At 36.6% G+C, this 14097-nt stretch overlaps 1 protein-coding gene across 1 annotated transcript in view; it reads left to right on the top strand.

Annotated features, from left to right (window-relative positions):
* MYO16 (myosin XVI) overlaps positions 1-13841 on the top strand; it is a 277468-nt gene extending 263627 nt beyond the window's left edge. The window contains exon 35 of the mRNA XM_058825534.1: positions 13608-13841. Within this exon, the coding sequence (XP_058681517.1) occupies positions 13608-13841 (234 nt within the window). The remainder of the gene's footprint in view (positions 1-13607) is intronic.
* Positions 13842-14097: the final 256 nt, after the last annotated feature.

The raw sequence follows: 14097 nt of genomic DNA, 5'->3' as shown, positions 1-14097 counted from the left end.
CCACACCTCACCATACCTCTCAGACTCTCAAAAATGGTCTTTGACCCTATTGTGAAAGAAAATCCTTTCTTCTGTCTCCAGAGGAGTATTCTGGATGAGGGTGTTTCCAGTTGTCTCTGTTACATTTTTATTACATCAACCAAGTACTTATTACTTATGAGAGTGGCCAAAGAGACCTTTCTAGCGAATGAAAAGTCCAAGTCTCTGACACTGCTTCAGTTACAAACCTCACACAGTGAGAGGCTTTTGTCCTGCAGCACCTCACACCTCTGTTGCTAATGAGCTTACCTGGGTCAAGATGGTCATGTTTAAATTGCTGCATCAGTACAGTACAAAAAGTTAAATGAACTGGATATAGGGGAGCCACTGTCCTCTTCTTCAATCCTTTGCAAATGGAAACAACATTTAAATGTTTTATTTTTGGAGCAAATTGTTAACAATTTGCAAATTTGTGCTTTTTATTTTTCCAAAAGTACTTGCCAAAACCTGAACACAACTTTTTTCCAGTATTTTGAAATGCCACTTTTCCGTAAATTTTCAGATCTTTTGCCAAAGTGTTTCACAAATTTTTAAAATAAATTCCATGCAATGTACTTGGAATTGCACACAGGGACAATCCGTAAATTCAAGCTCAGTAAGAACTGTGACAAATTGAGAGAAGAAACCTGTAGTTCTGTGATTTTTGTTACAATTCCTTTAATGAATAAACATCTTCCAAAATGGTGTTGCCAAAAGAAAACGAGAAAAATGTTCTTCTTCCCATAAAAAGAAAAAAAAATCTTAAAAAAAATCTATGCTCACAGGGCTGAGAATTCTTACTGTGAAAAGCCTTCCTCAGCATTGCCAAAGCATGGCATATATTTGAAAATGACTGGGTTTAATTACTGTTGACATTTCTTAGCATGCTGCTAGAGACTCTTACAGCGTACAAGCTGATTGTAAAATCCTTGCCAGGCTTCACTGTAGTAACCTTATCACTTAAAATAATTCCTGCACAGCTGTATGAAGTGGGACATATTTTTTCACAGGTCCATGATTGACTAATTGCTCTAAAGAGAAAAATTTAGTTCCTTGAATATCTTGGCAGCCACTGTCACTTCAGCTAAAGGAAACTTGTTCTCTAGCTTTCAGGAGCTTCCAACATTTATGGATTTTTAAATATCTCCCTGCTAGTTCCTTACTGAAGTGACAGTGAGGGTTAGTTCATTGCATTTGTGTCACAGGATCGCAAGGTGAATATCCATTCCATTAAGCTGAGACATTGTGGCTATGGTACCATTGTGTTGTCACATCAGGTGCTAATTACCTGCATCACTGCCTGACAGTTCTGCACACTGCAAATCTACACACTCCAGAGACAATTCTTCAGGTCAGTGTCTGTCAACCTGCAGCATATGGATCAATCTTTTAGTAAACTTCTTTGACAGTAGTTACCAAGCGTAAAGCATCATCCAGATGATCATCCTAAAATGAAGTCTGCTGGAAAAAAAAATAATAAAAATGTTTACTGTTGGCCATAAATGCTAATTTTCTAGGGCAGTGGTTACAGTTTTTCCTGAATGAAAAAGAATAAAAATTGGAAAATTCAGATACTAACAAAATATTTCTCATTGGAAAGTAATGGAAAAAAATTCTACTTTATTCTTTTAGAAAAAGTGGAGAAATATTAAGGTTTAATTTTTGTCTCCTCAGGAATGAAAGAACATATGTCAAAACAAAATAAGAGTTTTGCATGTCAAAAGAACAACAAACTCTGGGGTTTTTAAACTACTACCTTTTTCTTCAGATTGTTTTGTGATGTTACAGCTATAGATTTCCAAGTGTTTTTTATCAATGAGTTGTAAAATATCATATAAAAACATAAAGAACCTAACATCTAATATTGCACTGTAACTTCATCTTCATTCTCTGTGAAGATGAAAGTTGAAGCATGAATTTGGGGGTGTAACCAGTTATTGAAAAGTTTCATGTGCTTTCGTTTGTTCAGACAGTAGATCCTCCCCAACCCAGCACAATAGCTTTCCTGTGTTTTCTGCTTTTCTTGTAAACCAAAACATTCTATCCAAGGAAATTTTCAAAATTGAAAACCAAAAATCTACAGTACAATGGTCCTGCAAGAAGCAATATCCTAACCTAACCTTACAAGAAAACTTTACTCTTAGCAGCGATGCCTCTAACTCAATTTGAACAGAAAGTGTTATGGTAGCCATTGGCTCCCCAAACAGCAGAAAACTAGGAATATTCCTTTTGCAAGCTTGATTTTAAATTACAGATTTAAAATTATTTAAATTATTATTATTTCAAATTGCTTCAGTGGTTTGTCTAAACACTCTGGCAGTTCCAAGTGTGCCTGGATCTGTAGTCTCAAATTCATATGCCGTGATTTCCTTCCAGAGGTAAAAAAACCCCACCAAAATGAAAGAGATGCTTCTTCTGGTCATTTTTGCCATAAACTTGCTTAGGTAGGAAATTCTGATATGACTAAGAGTCATTTCTATTCAGTCACACTCTAGGAAGTGACCCCAAAGCATATTGGCTGTTCCACAAATGTTGAAATTGCTTAGAAGAAAACCCAAAACCTCCTCTAAAATAAAAAAGCTAAAATATTGATCCTGTGCTCTTTTTCTTTTACACAAAGTATTTTTCAGTTCCTTAACCAATCCAATAGGCTCTCTCCAGACTGTTTTTAGTGATTCCTCTGCTCTCAACAGCTGCTATGAGTATCTATGTTTAAAAGGGCATAAAGACCATTGAAATATATAAATTCTTTGTAATGTCAGCAATGGCAGCAAGATGAAATAGAGTCAGTAAAAGCAAACCTCTATATTTTTTACCTCTCACAAAAGCTATGTGGCCATGTCTTTTTTTCACAGATCCAGGACTGTGAGGTTTTTTTGTGGATTGGGTTTGGGTTTTTTTTTTTTTTTTTCAATGATACTTTAAAGTTGGTATTGCCATTCACTAAGAAGTGGGAAGTGGTGTGAGAAAGATATAGTGGAATCAAGAAAAGCCAGCCAGCTAAAAGATTCCTTTTTTTCTTATGTGGGCAGCAAGAAGCAATATGGTCTGTCTGTAACAGGATGAGATGGACACCTGAAGATAATGAACAGATGGGAGGTGAGGGACACATTCAAGATTAGAGTGATAATAAGCATGCGTGGGGAGCAGGAGCGGGGAGTGAACCAGGCACAGATAATGGATGGTTCTAAGAAGTCTGGAAAAGAATAAAAATAACTGAGAGAGAAGGTAAATAATAAAATGGAACAAGGGATTTGGAAAGACGAAAAATAGAAGAGCTAGAGAGAAGGAATCAACCTGAAGTGATGAAAAAAAATTAAAAGGAAGATAAGAACAGGAGGGAAAGAACCAAGAACAGAGCAGAGGGTAGTACAGTAAAAAAAAGAGGGACTAAGGACGAAAAAAGTCGAAAGCCTATGTGGTATTCTGGATTTGATATTCATATCCATACATATATCAATGTGATCTTTTATGTATGATAAAATAAAAATAATTATAATGATTGCCTACATTTATAGGGGTTGCATTCTGTGCAAGTTAGGTCTTAACCATAGTCTCCTGATGATTCAGTTGTACCAGAAGAAAGGTGTAAAAATTTCTGTTGATAGATGCAAAGCCTCTGTCCAGTTTAGCTTTGAATGGCTGCATATTTGCTTATTTGTAATCGGATGATTACATGCATTCAATCCTATAGAAAGAACAAGAGCACAAATAAGCAGCTTTCCATTCTGGTAGGTTAAGTAATATCAGACATATGACATACCCTGGTGTAGGATTTTGGTTACCCACTTTTGAAATGTGTTTTATCTGCCTTGTGTTCAAAGAGGTGAGATAAAAAATCCTGGTTACTTTTTCACATATGGCTATATTAGAAAATCCACAGTCTTATCTCTTCTATTTTGTTTAAACCCCATGGTGCAGATTGGCAGATTGCAGTAATATAGAAGCCAACATCTAACAATGTTAAATTGGAAGTGTCTTTTCATATTTGTGAAGTATGTATTTATTGTTTCATTACAGCTTAAGCCATAGCTCTTATTTCATGAAATCTCATTGCTTTCAGCAGTCTCTTCCCTCAGAAAGAGCTGCATATTCGTTATGGTTTCAAAGGTCTTCTTTGTTCCTACTTGATTTAATATTTGTTGCCAATCACTTCTTTTGTTGGCTATTCAAAAGTTTAAAAAATGAATAGTCAAGAATGTGTTGCAATGTGTTGCTATCCCCCACCTTTTGTCACAGTTCTAAACACTGAGCTCTGACTTTCATTGTTACTGTCCATCATGTTTGCCCATTAGCTGGAAGTAATCTTTGATCATCTTTGAAGCAAAAAGTGGCCATCAAACAGGTCTGGTGGAGTAGTGGTCTTCCAGAAGTAGTGGTCTTCTCTTGGATGCTACCTTTGTAAACATGTAGCATCCAAGAGAAGACATAGAACATGCTTATTATTGATGTGAATCAGTATACCCCCCTGCATTGTGTTTTGTTCATTGCTTTGACAGTAGCACAAAGAATATTCTTTGTAATGTCACACTCAGCAATGAAAATCAGGACCTATAATGCATTGTGGCTTTATTTTTAGATAAATAAAGCATTGTGGCTTTATTTTTAGAAGACTTAAAACCAAAAGTATGTGCCTTATAGATTAAATGCTGTGAGGTAAGGCATAGAGTAAATTCATCAGTAAATACACTATCTTGTGTTCGTGTTGAAGGGCTCTGGGAGGGCTGATGCCCCTCTGCTAAGCAGCTCTATCCCAGATCTGACTGCTGTGACCTCCACAGGTGAGAGCACAGATCCTCCTCGTTGAACCAGTGCATGTCACAGCCAGTTCCCTACACACTCCAGGCCCCTTTTCTGTCTCCAGGGCTTCATCCTCACTGCATTTGCCCTGGTAAATGAGATTGTAGAAGAGAAGCCTCCTGAGCATCCCCATGGCCGCCCTGAGCTCTGGTGTTTGGCTAGAGGGTGTAATTATCCCTCTTGGCCAGTGGCTCCCCCTAAAAGGCTGCTTCCAGTTTGAGCTCACGGGCAGTGGGGTCCACCACCCCACTGTGGACAGTGACTGCACTTTGCACTTAGGAGTGCTGGGTGTGAGAGGGAATAAATTGGTTCCTCTGCCCTTCGTTCTCCTGCTGGCACACGCTGCTGCATGCAGATAGCAGAGATTTGGATTGCTAACAGACCGTAAATTAAATGATGTTTTCTTCTAACATTGTTTGACCATAAGTGCAGTGTTTTGATACAACAAAGGATGATAACCAACTACAGCAAATATAAGTTGATTGTTTCTGTAATTGCTTTGAAAGCTTTGTGGCAAACATAGTCTGTATATAGGCAAATAAAATATCTCCATTAATATCATGAAAAGGCAGAGATTAATTAAGTAGCAACATGACTTAGTTTGTCATATATTTTTTGTTAGATTAGGTGAAAAGCAGTATTAGCATTGTTAGGTGAGCTGTTCCAAAAAAACCTCTGTGATAAATGATTTGTTTTCAGAACTCATATTGAGAAAGACAGTTTCTGTCTGAACATATTCTTTTCTCAAGCATTAGAGGCAAATTGGGAGGATGTCTTGAAGGTTTTAGAGAGCATTGCATAATTTGTTTATCTGGAGATAAATATTACCTTAAAGAAAAAAAAATCAAATTCAATATTTATTGATGGTTGATGCTTTAGTCACTCTAGGAATGTGTCACCTTTTTGTTGACATCTGAAATCTAGAGTTGAAAAACACTCAGCCAAAAAAAAAAAAAAAAAGAAAAATTGAAAGCCACAAGATCCAAATAAAGAAAGTACACTCCTGTTTGAATGTATAGACTTTTCCAACTCTACTCCCAGCTATGGTAATCAGTGTGCCTGATGTTACTGTCATATATTATTGAACATTGCCTACCTTGTACTAATATTTTCTACCAGATTGCAAATTACAGTTGTACTCAAGATTTGTGTGCTGATTTTTTTTCACAAAGATATGTTGTCTTTGTTTGATTGCTGAGATACTTCCAGTCTGTAAGGAAGATGACTAACAAAATTTATTGGAAGTACTGTGATACTACTATTGATACATTTTAATAATATTGATATAACTACTTCACTAAAAGGTGCAAAATTATGGAAGACAGGTCCTGTTTTGTAACTAAAATCTATTATTTCAAAAAATAATATTAATTATAAAAATCACCCCAAACCAAACAACCATCTCTCGTCCTTAAACAAAACAAAAACTAAAACAAAAACCAAATAAGCAAACAAATAAAACAACAAAAACAAACAAAATCCAAAACAAACAAAAAACCCCTACGGGAAACCACAACAGTATGGCAGAAAATCAAACAACTTCCACCCAAAATAGAATTGCAGTTAGATGAGGAATGTAAAATATCCTGCCTGAGGCACAGTATAGGTGTGTGTAACCCAAGATTCTCTTTCTCATAAAAACAAGAAGCCTCTGCTACCCAGGGTAGTCAGGGATACGAGATGTCCCTTTTGCAAGAGTGATCTCTCAGTTTCCAGTGGTCTGTGAGGAAGCAGAGTTCATTTAGTAGATAATTATCCTTAGTACATTTTTCTTTTATTCATTCTTCTGGAAAATCCCATCAGAAAGTGAAACTAAGGCAAATAGTGGATTTAATTTTTTAGGATGAGGTTTGAGAGCTTTCCAAGTGCCATGTGATAGCAGAGGCTGGACTGGGCAATCAAAGATAAAGACACTTGTGTCTGCATGATCTCTGACATGAGACCATCCCGTTTCTAGAATCGTTCCACAGCTGGTGTTCGGAAGAAAATTGAATCTTGCCCTTGAAAAAACTGTCCAAGAGATAGCCATAAATTTCTTCAGAAGAGAAGACATTTCTGCCTGAATCACGTGACAATGCATTTTTGTTAGTAAATGTTGTTCTTTCAAAATTTCATTTTAAGTACGAAGTTCCTTTTAAGATTATCCCAAATTTTTTATAGGTCAGCCAAGTTATTACTTCCTTTGGTATATCATCTATATAACAACATTTCTTCTAAAAGAAGTTAATTCTTTTGATTTAATTAGAAATTTTAACTGAGAGAGAAAAAAGTATTTTCATGTTTAGAAAAAAGCAAATGCATTGCATTTTCAGTTACACTAATGTTTTGCTGGCATACCTCCTCCAGAGAAATTTTAGATTTGCACCAGACAGAGTACCTGTCTTCTTTGCCATTTTTTCTTTTCCAATGAACCCATTTGAAATCCATTCATCCATTTGTTTTTTGGACACTGTAAAGTTGCTTCAACACAAAGAAATGCCATCAGCAGTTAAAAAAAATAATTAACTAAAATCACTTTATTTTTGTATATCGCATATTAAGGTATTACAGTCAGTGGGTCTGCTATCCCAGCACTCACATGACAATCACATGAATCAGTTTGGATCCCAGTGTTATGTTTCTATTTGAGGATTTTAATTGGAACATTGAAGCATGTAAGCTCATTTATCATAGCTGCTCTCTGCTCCGTGCTGGGGTCATTCATGATCAATGTAGGGTTTCCAACCAAAAAGAAATTTACATATTGATTTGATTTATGTTGAACGCTTACCTAGGCTTCTTAACACACCCTTGGTTTACTGTGTGCTTTCCCCTTATATATTTAAATGAGTATTTTATTGATAAAAAACATGTAGACTATCAAATTTTTAATTTTTCTTGATTCAGTAGTTGGTGGAAAAGCAACCCTTTCCTGCTTTCTGCTCTTTTCTTAACATAAAAGAAAACCCCAAATGTATCTGTTGGTACCTGAAGGGTTAGGATTTTTGGAGAGGTTGCAGTGTGCCTGTTCTGCAGTTTGGAAATAAAGTTGTGACATTCATGTTTGGAAAGAGTCAGTGTAGGGGCTTGTCAGATTTAAAAAAAAAATAAAGCCATTAAAATGAGTTAGAAACATTTTTGTAAGAGTTGCATACAAGTTGAATCAAAATATGTTGCTCTTGCTAATAATTGCATGCATTAAGAATTATTTTCTGAATTACTGAATGAAATGGTGTTTAATTTTGAAACAATAGGTCCTTATCATTATTGCTTTAAAACTGGGGATCCACAGAAGATCTAGTGGGGTCTGTGAACTGCTTTTGAGGACTGTAATAAGGTTGACTGTGCTTCACCTCATGGCTGAAATTTATTTGGTTTTCATATTTAGGCAGGCTACAAACCGAAAGAGATTGTAAACAGGGGTTTTGTCAAGGCAGTTTCTGAAATTGTTATGATAATTTTATCAGAAATATACATTTATTGCATAATTCAGTTTAGATCCTGATAAAAGTTTAAAAAGATATAATCATTGCTCTCCTGAATTCAGTCTTCCCATGGACTTTGTGATGGGAACTCAATTTCACTAATGGAAGAGAAAAATTAATGATGTAATAATTAACTGTGAGCATTTACTGACAGCATTTACTTCAAAGCACCAACATTGATAAATCTATTGAAGAAAACAACTGACATTATTTCTCCAAGTTAAAAATATGAACCAGCCACAAAATGCAAATGTCTCAGGAACACAGGTTTATATGCTTTGCAGGTCCTTACATTGCTCTGTAATTCTCTGTTGTGCTTCTATGTCTATAAGCAGGAACCTTACTAGAACTTAAGGAAGCAACTGTTTTTAGTTGGTAGTTCTGGTAGTTTAGTAATAAAACATGAAGTGCTACATTTTTCACACAGAAAATTATTTGTACGTTTTAAATAATACGTAATTAGCATATGTAATTAAATACTTCATTTCTGGTGGATATTGGTAAAAACAATGCACTCACAAATGAAAAATTTTCAGGAGTACTATACACATATTTTTTGAAAGATAAACTCTACATTTCATCAGTGAGGGAGCAAACTGAGGTACAATACTGAAAAGAATCTACCAATAATAAATCTCTGTTTGTCAGACTGTGTAATGAGCCCTTTAGTCATAGGCTGATGATTAAGACTGTTGCATTTGACACACAAACAGAGAATGTAAGTTCTCTGCTTCTGAATGTTACAAAACATCCTCTATAAAGTTACAGTGTTTGATCTTTTAATGCAGAATGAATTTCTTGAAATTCTAGAGCAAAATCTCTAAATAACTCAAAGTTAATTTTAAATGTGCCAGTTAATCACTTTATATGGCATACTTTTTTGTCACAAATTATTTAAAATATGAAACCTTTTACTTTCTATAATTAAAAACTTGCTGAATTTTTAACTTGCATATGAAATAGACTGTCATTAAAATAATTTATTGACTTACCTTATAGCAACTCATCTTGTTTCTAAGACAAAGTTGAAATCCAGTATGTCTTCTTTAGGCTGCAAAGTCAAATCTAGGCAGAATTTACAAGCCTAAATCCAAAAGGCAGTTCAGAGCCTCATTCTCCAATGGCTATGCAATACTCAAATGTGTATAGGCAAAATTGTGCTCTAAGACTTACATGACTGCCAGCATGTGACCAAAGTGCTTTGTCTCCAATGGTTTTTTTGCGCGTTAGAACCACAAAGGACTCTCTCGGAAGGATTTACTTTAGCACACTTATCTGACTGCACAGAGCACAGGAGTCAGAGTCCTTCTGCTCTGCACTCGGAGTCCACCCCTTGTATTGCACCATGTGGGAACTTGCTCTCTTCCTTAACCTGAAAGAACTGTGGTGGCTTGGCCCTGCCTGAACACCAAGTACCCACCAAGCTGCTCTATCGCCCACCTGCAACAGGACAGGGGGAAAAAACAGGATGAAAAAATTCATGGGTCAAGATACAGGCAGTTTACTAAAACAAAAGTGAAGGTTGTGCATGTGCAAGCAGTAAAGTAAAAAGAAAAGAAAACGGAAGGTTTTTATTCTTCTACTTCTGATCAGCAAGCAATGTCTGGCTACTTCCTGAGAAGCAGGGTTTCTGCATATGTGGAGGTTGTTCTGGAAAACAAACTTTGTAAATAATTAATGTTCCCCCTTGCCCATCCTTTTTCTTTTAGGTGTGTAGATCTCATAATGTATGGAATATCCCTTTGGTCATTTTGGGTAGGCTGGCCTACTTGTATCCCCTCCCAAAATGTTGCCCATCCCCAGACTACTGGTCAGGCGGAAATGTTGGAGACAGCACTGAGGCTGTGCCAGTGCTGCTCAGCAGCAGCCAAAACCCTGGAGTGCTATCAGCTCTCTTCTAGCTCCCAATGCAAAGAGGAAAATTATTTTCATCCCACCTAGGACTGACACAGAGAAGCTGAATCCATATCTTCTAATTTTCCAATATGCTCTAACTTCTAAAGAATGATGAAACTTCTTCCATACATCTTGTGATGGAACTGAGTCATTGGTGTTCTGTCGCCAACCAAAATCCCTGATGCCAGTAAGAGAGAATTTGATTTTACAGCCTGAGAGTTTGGGCTGTGAAGTGGAAAGAATTAATCCTGAAAGCTCCTCCTTGGCCTGCTCATTACAAATTTATTTTGTCCATCTTGCCATATTTTGCAGTGAAAAATATGGATCTGGTGTAAATCCTTCAATCCATTGCAGTTTCCAGTTTATAGCTGTGGTAACTCCACAGAAAAGTTCTTCTTTTGTGTGTGACTTAGACACTTTAGCTTTTCTTGTTTCCTCATAAAGAACTCTGGATACTAAATGCAGGGATGGTGTTTCCACCCAATGGCAGAGCTGTTAATGCCAATGTATGTTTTGTGGGTCTAACCCAAATGCTGTTTACCATGTCTGACTGACCTTTGGCTTTCAGTACAAAAATCCCGGTCTACAGTTGCTAAAACAGGTGGTGAAAGTTGTTTGTTGAGTGTCCATTAAAATATCTGTACTCTTAAAATAATTAATTCCTACACAAATCATTCACCTTTCACAAAATACCTGCTCAGGTTATGGAATAATAATGAAGACACATAGCTTACTGTTTTACCTTGTGCTTCATGTAAAATTATTCAGCCAACCTTTTCTATAATGAATATGTATAGTAGATATTTAGCTTGTCATGGGTCTAATCATAAATGGAAAAGAGAAAAGATATCATGTTATTCAAATAGATCTAATTAAATTAATTGGTTCATTTAGAGCTCTGCCACTTTTCATGCATTGTCACCCATTTCATTTTGACTGCAGTTTCATTTCATGTCTTTCATCCAGGCTGTTTTCCAGTTTATTTACCAGATCAGTTTCACTGTGAATAAATGTTTAATATATTTTTCCATCCTTGTTGTAGAAAATGAGATAAAATATGTACACTTATTTGTGAACTGGACCAACTTTTTTCCACTATACACTGGAAAATGAGCTCTAACTGATAAGCTAATATTAATTTACAGCTTGCATGAGCAGGGCCAGTATAAAAAAGCTTCTTCAATGCCTATAAGGTATAAGCAGGATACATTTGTCAATTCCATGCCCAGGCAAAATGTACTCACTGCTCACCTGCACCTATGTGCCTTTGGGTTCCTTGGAATGGCACTAGCACTGTCTCTTGTCAAATACTCTGTCCATCTCTCAGTCTGAAAATTCTTCCAGACTTCGTTAGTCATGCTTTCAAACGTTTGTCACCAGAGCACAAGCACATCCAATTACACAATTTCAAAATATCTATTTTTTATAACTATATTTATCCTCCATTGTTCAGGCATGTCTTTGACTAATTATCTCTGAAACTCTTTCATATGAAACTCTTGCAATGACAGTCTAACAAAACTTGGTTCTTGTGTGTTCCAGCACCTCTCTAAGAAGCATCTCTAGTGCAGATTCATGAAATGTCTAAAATTTTGGGACAAATAAGGTGTCCAAATTGGGAAGACTGTATTCCAATCTATGTATGTTCTAAAATGGATTATGCTCATAGTTTAAATCCACAAAAAACTACAGAAAATGGCCAGAACTGAGTAAGCCATGGTGACTCACAAACTACCCAACTGTTCTATAGGATAAAGACACCCAGCCTTTCTTGATAAGTTATTTCCAAGTGCAAACTTTTGTCTTGTAATCCTCTATATACTGCTGAAAAAAAAAAAAAAAAAGGTAGTATGTTTTGTCTCTGATGTCCCTCTAGCAATATATGGGAAACATTTAATTTTTATATGAGTTGCTGAGATGCCCTGTTGCATTTTGTGCAAAGAGGGTTTTTAATTTTATAGTGATATGCAATTGAGATACACTTTAAGTCTTTCAAACATTTTCATTTTTTCATCCTTAGAAAAAAATTCTGAATTTTAAACTGTTTTTATTATACCTGTTATTAAGACAGGTATGCTATATGTTAATGCATTTCTCTTTGAAGTATCAACCTACCAGAAATTAAGCAAATTCCCTGTACATATTCAGGCACATCCATGTAAGGACTCATTCCTTCTCTGACACCACGTGCATCTGAAAGATCTGAATTGCACAGGACACATTTGAAATAGCAGTGTAAAACTCTGTACCCAGCCACTTGCCATTCCATGAGGCAAGAGCAGGCGCCGCAGGAAGAGGCCACAGGTAGTTCTTCTGCCCCAGGAACCTCATTGTCTATCAGTGACAAAAATGCCCTTTGTGTCACTCAGTTTCCTTGCAACTGGAACTAATCCTGTGGGGGGTGTCTCATGAGCACTGCACATCCTTTCCTTTCTCATGACCAACATGCAGCCATCCCTCATTATGACAAGTAGAAATGCAGCCTCAGTGTGAGCCCATTGTATGAGGTGAAATGTGGGCATTTTAGTCATGCCACGGGTGCCTCTTACAGATGCTCCTCTGGGGCTCATAAGAAAGAAGGTAACAGGATAAGGCTTGTGGACTATTAGATGTTATGATGGACTTGTTTCATATTTTCCAGTTAAGCCTTTGCTGCTGCAGAATGCTCCCAATACAATAGATCTCAATCCTTGCTCTAGGGGCTGCTATACTACATAGGTGTCGTGTAAGTCTTAAAGGATGGTGAGATGGACTTCATTGCTTCATGGACTTGTGCTACCATGAGGGCTTCAAACTGACTTGAACAAAATAAATAATCACTGTAATAGAAGAGTTAAATGGAAGGGAACATTTTCTTGTAAGTGGATTATGAATCCAGTACAGAACTGTGACTACTTCAGAATGAATTTATAAGTAGATTCAGGCCAACTGAAACTACAGTTAAAGTTTTTCATGTATACAGGGACTGGCCCCTGGTGCTGAGGATGGCACCTGCCTCAGACAAGTAGCTTTACTGATTCTAATATGCAACAAAGGTTATTGTTTCTTGGTTATGGTTATTTGGGTATTTACATTTAGAGGAAAAATCTTGCAACTCCTGCAGCAGCTGTAGGCAGTCTGCTTTTTGTGTTTTAAAGAATTGTGTTCACGTACTCTTGATGAAACAGGGAAGTTTTTTCTGTTCATTTCATTTTTGGCAGTTGCTTCATACAACTTCAGACATTGTGACTTCAGACTCTGTGATTTTCAGCCATGAGATTGCAATAAAGTAATTCTAAATCACTAATGTTCTTTATTTTCAGTGTAAAAATTTAAAACCTTTTTGGAGGACAAGTTTGCTTCAAATTATTCACAGGCTTACTTGATCTGTTTTCCTTACCCACTTTTATTATTATTGTTACTGTTATTATTATTATTTTCTTCTCACAGGTAATTCATCAGCTTAGACTTTCCGAAAATGAGAGCGTGGCTCTACAAGAGCTTCTAGATTGGAGGAGAAAGCTGTGTGAAGAGAGAGAAGACTGGCAGCAGATATTGCACAATACTGAGCAGAGAATCTCAGCCCCACCTCCACCCCCTTGTAAGAAGCCGACGCTGCTGAAGAAGGTAGAAGATACCTCCTGCAACAGACTCTCTTCAGGCATATGGGATACCACCATATGAGTCAGATGTGTGTTTGCAGACTGTTAGGAATGGAACCATCTAATGACTTCAATCTGCACAATCAGCAAGTTTCCTTCCCTTCACAAAACGTGCAGGGATTTTTTACAAGCACTAATTCAATAGCACAGGCTGGAGGAGTTGTTTAGATCTGTCGTGTGTGTGTGTGTACATGTGTGTGTTTGTTCTTTTCATATATATACATGTATACATATATGTGTGCACCAGCAAGTATATATATGTATGCATGTGTATATAT

Source organism: Ammospiza caudacuta, chromosome 2, assembly GCF_027887145.1.
Source record: "Ammospiza caudacuta isolate bAmmCau1 chromosome 2, bAmmCau1.pri, whole genome shotgun sequence".
Lineage (NCBI taxonomy): Eukaryota > Metazoa > Chordata > Aves > Passeriformes > Passerellidae > Ammospiza > Ammospiza caudacuta.
Note: the sequence above shows the minus strand (reverse complement) of the source record. Positions and strands in the feature narration are given on the sequence as shown.